The sequence below is a fragment of the Macaca nemestrina genome, chromosome 18, assembly GCF_043159975.1.
Source record: "Macaca nemestrina isolate mMacNem1 chromosome 18, mMacNem.hap1, whole genome shotgun sequence".
Taxonomy (NCBI): domain Eukaryota; kingdom Metazoa; phylum Chordata; class Mammalia; order Primates; family Cercopithecidae; genus Macaca; species Macaca nemestrina.
In genome coordinates, this window is record NC_092142.1 from 22523498 (window position 1) to 22530949 (window position 7452).

The 7452-nt window shown below is 51.7% G+C and overlaps 1 protein-coding gene across 1 annotated transcript; it reads left to right on the top strand.

Moving 5' to 3' along the window:
- The first annotated feature begins 230 nt into the window (after window positions 1–230).
- Window positions 231–4347, top strand: LOC105485028 (calcineurin like EF-hand protein 2). The gene is made up of 7 exons (XM_011747188.2): window positions 231–534; window positions 1077–1149; window positions 1264–1344; window positions 1482–1612; window positions 1796–1857; window positions 2611–2733; window positions 2943–4347. The coding sequence occupies exons 1-7, from the start codon at window positions 468–470 to the stop codon at window positions 2994–2996; spliced, it is 591 nt and encodes a 196-aa protein (XP_011745490.1). The 5' UTR covers window positions 231–467; the 3' UTR covers window positions 2997–4347.
- Window positions 4348–7452: the final 3105 nt, after the last annotated feature.

Below are 7452 nucleotides of genomic sequence, written 5' to 3' on the forward strand. Positions count from 1 at the left end.
CCTCCCCACAGGCCACCCGCCTTCCAGCAGGGCGTGGTCTCTACAGAGGAGGTCAGATCTCCCAGGCTTCGACGCCGCCGGGGGAGCGCCCTGAGGTTGGGAGCGCCCGGGCGCGCGAAGGAGGTGGTGGCTCAGGAGTCGGGGTAGACCGTGGGAACCGGCCCCGGGGGGCGTGGAAAGGCGGGGCGCGGGACTCGACCAGCCTCTCCCACGCCGATGGCAAAATCTCGGAACTGAAACAGCCTGTTGTTCGCAGCTTCCCTCTGACCCGCCACCCTGGACATTGTTTTCCATTCGCCCGGGTCGCGGGTGGGAGGCGAGGCACGCCGGGGTTCTGGAGCTTGGCCGCGCGCCAGGCTTGTGGCCTTCGTCCCCTGGGGCCACTGGGGCGGCCACGCCTCTCCGGCAGGAGGAGAGAACGCGTGGGTCTGGGTGGCTGCTCCGGCCCTCCCGCCTCCAGCTCGGCCATGGGGTCGCGCAGCTCCCACGCCGCGGTCATTCCCGACGCGGACAGTATTCGGCGAGAGACCGGCTGTGAGTGCGCCTGCACCGGCGGCTGCGGAGGGGACCAGGCGAACTCAGGCGTCCGGGGCTAGGGAAGGGGTTGAGTTGAAGGATGGACGAACTTACAAGTCTGGGGTCTGGGGCTCCCCGGAGCTGGAAGACCAAGACCCCAGTGCCTGGGATCTCTGGGCTCGGGGCGGGTTAACCTAGGGGTCCCAGCCTCCAAGTTTGGGGAGGATCCGGGTTCACGGGGTTGGAGTCCGGAGAAATCCAGGCACCCAGGTGTCCTCGAGCCCGGATACAAGCTGAAGGCAGAGCTGACGGCGGATGGAAGGGATGGCTTTGGTACTTTGGTTTTCGGGAGGTTGCGAGCCGCCCAGGTCTCCAACCTGGATCTTCGCGGGGTCGCGTCACTCTCCCTCCACCCCGGCCAGCTTCACCCCTGATTCCCCGGGATGATCGCCCCTTCCAGCCAGCCCCCGCTGTCCCTGGTCCATCTTCCCGGCCGATTGGGGCGGGTTTCTGGAGCGGGCCCCGCAGCGTCACACACCACCCCTTTCTCCTTCCCGCAGTCTCCCAAGCTAGCCTGCTCCGCCTGCACCACCGGTTCCGGGCACTGGACAGGAACAAGAAGGGCTACCTGAGGTGAGGGGGGAGCTGACCTCATGACTTCTGTCCTCTGTCTCTCTGACTCCGTGTCCCTCTTTGACTCTCCATCTGGCATCTCTGCCTTACCCTCTTTGAACTTTGGCTTTGCAGCCGCATGGATCTCCAGCAGATAGGGGCGCTGGCCGTGAACCCCCTGGGAGACCGCATTATAGAAAGCTTCTTCCCCGATGGGTGAGGCCTGCTGGGCATCGGGAGGTGGAGGCGGGAAAACCGGCGTGTGAGTGGGTGGGAGGGGAGTTTCGAGATTGAGGCAGAGTGATGACCAAGGTGACCACCACCTCTTTCCATTCTGCCCCCTGTCTCCCCAGGAGCCAGCAAGTTGATTTCCCAGGCTTTGTCAGGGTCCTGGCTCATTTTCGCCCTGTAGAAGATGAGGACACAGAAACCCAAGACCCCAAGAAACCCGAACCTCTCAACAGCAGAAGGAACAAACTTCACTGTGAGTTTGTGAGGACCTGCCCAAGTGAGAACGCAGATGTACCTACACCAGGGACAGGCTCCAGGAAGCTCCCACTCCCTTCCTGAGCCCATTGACAACCTCCCCCCTCCTCCAGGGTGGCCTTCTGCTGGAAGAGAGCCAGGGAAGACCTACCTTCCTTTCCCCCTCCCACCCTCTCCGCAGATGCATTTCAGCTCTATGACCTGGATCGTGATGGGAAGATCTCCAGGCATGAGATGCTGCAGGTTGGCAGAAAGCGAGAGCAAGAGATGTGATGTGTGAAGGATGGGATGGTTAAATGCAATGGTGTGAGAGATAGGGTGGCATGATTGGGGAACTGGGGCGCAGATAATTGGGGTATTCATTGGGAAATGGGAATGGGTGGAGTTGGAGTGTGGGTTTGTTGGGAGTCGGAGTGGGAAGCAGTTGACTATGAGGTTGGGAATAGATCAGTGATTCTCAACTGGGGATGATTTTGCTCCCTGAGTGAACATCTGGCAATATCTGGAGATGCTTTTTGTTGTCACAACGGGGGAGAGAGGGTGCTACTGGCTTCTAGTGGGTCGAGGTCAGGAATGTGGCTATATATCATGCAACACCCAGGAGATCCTCCTCCAACAAGGAGTTATCTGGCTCCAAATGTCAATAGTGCCGAGATCGAGAAACTCTGGAACAGATGTGATGGAATGAGGATGGTATTAGAAACCCTTAGTGGTTGAGGTGGAGAATGGTGTGGAGGATGGAGGGAGATTGGGTGATAAAGTTGGGTAATGAGTTTGAGCATATTCTGAGGGTAGTGTGGGTTGGTGAGGGAGAGATAGGAGATTGGTTGTTGAAGCAGTAGGGAAAATTATTGGGGGGATATGGTGAAAAATGGATGAAGGATGGATTATAAAATTAGTAATAACTTTTGGGATGAGGTGGGCAAGGTTTAGGGGATGGGGGAGTAGCAGCCTTCATGCCCCCTCTTTTTGGCTGCCTCTTCACTCATCTCCCAGGTTCTCCGTCTGATGGTCGGGGTACAGGTGACAGAAGAGCAGCTGGAGAACATCGCTGACCGCACGGTGCAGGAGGCTGATGAAGATGGGGATGGGGCTGTGTCCTTTGTGGAGTTCACCAAGGTCAGAGTGCCCTTGGGGACTGGGGAGTTGAGATCAGGAGTCCCTGGGGCAGACAGACATGGGAAATGTTCAACAGAGGAGGGTGGAAAGATAGGGGTTCCCTGGGAATGATGGGGTCTCTGGAATGGGTAGAATCCTGGGGGAGGAGGTTGGGAGCGTGGAGAGTTGAGAGTCTCCATTCATCTGCCTGTCATTTGTTTTCCCCTCAGTCCTTAGAGAAGATGGACGTTGAGCAAAAAATGAGCATCAGGATTCTAAAGTGACTCTGTTTGTGCCTTGGGCTTGCTCCTGCAACCAGTATCTCCTTGGAATTCATCCAAAGCCCCCATGGACGCAGGGCGCCAATAAACTGTATTCTTGCTTCTAACTCTATTTAGGGCCAAGGGAAGAAAGCTGGAAGGATGTGTACTAAAGTCTAGCTCAGCAGTCCCCAGCCTTTTTGGCATCGGGGACAATTTTTCCACGGATGGGTGACAGGGGATGGTTTTGGAATGATTCAAGTGCATTACATTTATTGTGCACTTTATTTCTGTTATGATTACATTGTAATATATAATGAAATAATTATACAACCTACCATAATGAAGAATCAACGGGAGCCCCGAGCTTGTTTTCCTGCAACTAGATGGTCCCATCTGGGAGTGATGGGAGACAGTGACAGATCATCAGGCATTAGATTCTCATAGGGAGCGCACAACCTAGATCCCCTGGGTGTGAAGTTCACAGTAGGATTTGGGCTCCTATGAGAATCTAATGCCACTACTGATCTGACAGGAGGCAGAGCTCAGGCTGTAATGTGAGCAGTGGGGAATGGCTGTAAATACAGATGAAGCTTCAGTTTGCCTGCCGCTCACCTTGTGCTGTGCGGCCCGGTTCCTAACGGACCACAGACATGATGCCAGGTCCAGCTCATTTGGTCTCAGAGCTGTGAATCAGCCAGCCATCTTTTGGTTGCAAATCACTGAAAACCCAACTCAAAGTGACTTAAGTCAGAAAGAAGTTTTGAGAGCTCATGTAATTAAAAAGTCTGGAAATATCTTACTTTAGGCACAGCTGGACCCAAGGGCACAAATGATGTCATCAGACCCCAGTTATTCTCCATCTCCCAGCTCAGCTTTTTCTGTCCCTAAGCCTCATTTTCAGGAAGGCTCTTTCCTAGTGGTGGAGATGACCGCTGTCAGCTCCAGGCTTCTATCCTGCTAACCCAGTAACCCAGTGGGAAGAGATTTTCTTATTCCAATAATTCCAAGTGGAGAGAGTCATTGACCCGGCTGGGGTCTCATCCCTACTTCTAGGGGAATGGAATGCTCTGAGTGTTCACAGGCCAGGCCTGTGTCATATGCTAATTCCTAGAGCCAGGGAAACAAGGTCTGAGGATTCAGGATGGGGTGAAAGTAGTTGCTTAAAGGAAAATGAAATACAATTAGGAGAATAAGGGGAAATGAGTGGTCTGCTCTGCTTGGGCAAAACAAGAGATGCCCATTACTGTGAGGGACCATTGAAGTCTGGACTCTTAAATGGGTTTTTGCTGATTTCCTGGGTGCATGCTAGGATGATCGGGCTTGATGGGGTAGGGAAGAGTTGATGTAAAAATAATAAACAATACATACCTTCCTAGAGTGTGAATGTGTTCGAAGAGTCTAAGAGTAAGCTTGTTTTCATGGTAAGACATTCAGACATTGATATAAGACGGAATGGAGCAGGATGTCCCATAAAACCATGAGACTCTGTCTGCAGCAGAGCACTCTGGTTGCACTTGTGGGAGACGCTGTAACTGCCTTGCTGTTTTTCTTCCTCCCAGATCTGGTCTTTGGTTGTCTTGTATCAACACATGAGAACCAGTTGTGCTCATAACATCTCAACTCTGCTCTCAATGATGTGTTAGTAGCTTGAAACTGGCTATAGTGGGAATATTTACACCACAGACATTGGTAAATGTAACAGGTTAAGGCTTTTTCCTCCTGGAAAGCCAGTTGTTAAACATTTATCTGCACACCACCTGCTATACATTTGCCATTACTTAGCATGCCAATGGTTTCTTTCCTTTTTTCTTCTTTCTCTTTCTTTCTTTCTTCTTTCCTTCCTTCCTTCCTTCCTTCCTTCCTTCCTTCCTTCCTTCCTTCCTTCCTTCCTTCCTTCCTTCCTTCCTTCCTTCCTTCCTTCCCTCCCTCCCTCCCTTCTTCCTTCCTTCCTTCCTTCCTTCCTTTCTTTCTTTTCTTTTGTTTTCTTTTCTTTCTCTCTTTCTTCCCTTCTTTCTTCTTTTTTGAGACAGAGTCTAGTTTTGTCACCTAGGCTGGAGTGCAGTGGCACAGTCTCAGCTCACTGCAACCTCTGCCTCCTGGGCTCAAGCAATGTTGCCACCTCAGCCCCTTGAGTAGCTGGGACTACAGGCACATGCCACCATGCCCAGCTAATTTTGTTTTTTAAAGATATGGGGTTTCACCATGTTGCCCAGGCTAGACTTGAACTCCTAGACTCAAGTGATTCGCCCATCTCAGGCTCCCAAAGTGCTGGGATTATAGGCGTGAGCCACCGCACCCAGCCATACATGCTAGTGGCTTCTTTTTCGAAGCACTGTGATGCTTTGCCCGAGGGCTTTGCACATATTCAGCCTTTACAAGGGGCAGGATGGAAGTGCCAGGGAGTTAATGACATTAGGAGTAGCTCTCAACTAGTGACAGATGGAAATCGGTTGGATAAATACCCAGTTACTTTATCCTTCAGGTGGCACAATTTAGATACATGTTTTCTTAATTCTCAGAAATTTCCAGCAGATTTGAGCCCGGATTGCTCACAGTGTTAATTGATTTGCTTGTTAAATCACCCTGTCCTGGCCGGGTGCAGTGGCTCAGGCCTGTCATCCCAGCACTTTGGGAAGCCAAGGTGGGCGGATCACCTGAGGTCAGGAGTTTGAGACCAGCTTGGCCAATATGGTGAAACCCTGTCTCTACTAAAAACACAAAAATTGCTCAGGCATGGTCACATGCACCTGTAGTCCCGCTACTTGGGAGGCTGGCGAAGGAGAATTGCTTGAACCTGGGAGGCAGGGGTTGCAGTGAGCCAAAACTGTGCCACTACACTCCAGCCTAGGCAACAGTGAGACTCTGTCTCAAAAAACACAAAAAACCCCCAAAACAACAAACAACAACAACAACAAAAACCCACCCTGTCCTGGCTTCCTTCCCTTTCTGTCTCACGGGTGTACTTCCCTATTAGTGCTTCCTGGATCACCTCACAAATAAACTTACTGTCAAACCTCAGGGTGCTTCTGGCAAAACCCAACCTGAGAGACACTAGACCTTCCAGAACACAAGCTCACACTCATCCATTATTGTGAGTACTCAGTGGGACATTTTGAGGAAGCGCTGCACAGCTCCTGGCACTTTCTGATTTTAGAAGTTTGAGGTCATGTACATATGATGCACCTTGGGGCCCCAGGAACCTGGAATTGTTTGGGGTTAACCACAATGTGAAATGTGGATTAACCACATTTCAACTTTTAACATTTATTATTATTATTTGAGCTGGGGTCTCACTTTGTAGCCCAGGCTGGAGTGCAGTGGTGGGTTCTCAGCTCACTGCAACCTCTGCCTCCCGGGTTCAAGCGATTCTCCTGCATCAGCCTCCTGAATAGCTGGGACTACAGGTGTGTGTCACAACACCCGGCTAATTTTTTTTTTTTTTGAGATGGAGTCTTGCTCTGTCAGCAAGGCTGGAGTGCAGTGGTGTGATCTTGGCTCACTGCAACCTCTGCCTCCTAGGTTCAAGCAATTCTCCTGCATCAGCCTCCCGAGTAGCTGGGACTAAAGGTGTGCACCACCATGCCTGCCTAATTTTTGTTTATTTGTTTGTTTGGAGATGGAGTCTTTCTCTGTCGCCAAGGTTGGAGTGCAGTGGTGTGATCTCGGCTCACTGCAACCTCAGCCTTCAGGGTTCAAATGATTCTCCTGCTTTAGCCTCCTGAGTAGCTGGGACTACAGGTGTGCACCACCATGCCCAGTTAATTTTTGTATTTTTAGTAGAGACAGGGTTTCGCCATGTTGGCCAGGCTGCTCTTGAACTCCTGACCTCAAGTGATCCGCCTGCCTTGGCCTCTCAAAGTGCTGGGATGACAGGCATGAGCCATCACACCTGACCTGAATCCCCTTTTTTGGCCTCCCAAAATACTGGGATTATAGGCATGAGACACTGTGCCCAACCTAGATCTATATATTTTTAAATAAGTGATTCTGATATCAGAAGATGAAGGAAACATTTTTTGAAAACATTGACCTAAAACTTCCAGTCAGGCTCCTAGTGACTGCTATCTATAAGAAGGTCTCCAACAGCCATAAGGCACTGAGCATAGCGCCGGGCCCATAGGCTCGGAAGAAAGGTCTCCCCGTCTATTCATGCCCACACCTTCTCTAGGAACTCAGTACCAATCACTAGTGCTCCTCATCTCATAAGAGTTACTAGAGGGCCTGAGGGATCCCCAGGACTCCACTCACTGTTCTGGTGGTTGGAGGCACAAACCACTCTCAGCACGGAAGCCCCAGATCCCACCCAACCTCGGGAGGGGAGGCTTTTGCCATGCAGGTGAGGGGCTGCAGTCTGGCTGCTGGGCAGAAACTGCTGAACCCCACCCGCTGGATGTCAAGTCTGGCAGACGCCTGTGGATCGTTCTAGAGGGGTCCTGATGAGGATCCCCTCTCCTGTGAGCAGCAGTTGACAATTTTT

What these genes read in the sequence shown, in the direction of transcription:
- LOC105485028 (XM_011747188.2), top strand. Translation starts at nt 468, where the DNA reads ATGGGGTCGCGCAGCTCCCACGCCGCGGTCATTCCCGACGCGGACAGT. An exon ending in TATTCGGCGAGAGACCGGCT is followed by an intron (nt 535 to 1,076) that starts GTGAGTGCGCCT and finishes TCCTTCCCGCAG; the next exon opens with TCTCCCAAGCTAGCCTGCTC. An exon ending in AACAAGAAGGGCTACCTGAG is followed by an intron (nt 1,150 to 1,263) that starts GTGAGGGGGGAG and finishes TTGGCTTTGCAG; the next exon opens with CCGCATGGATCTCCAGCAGA.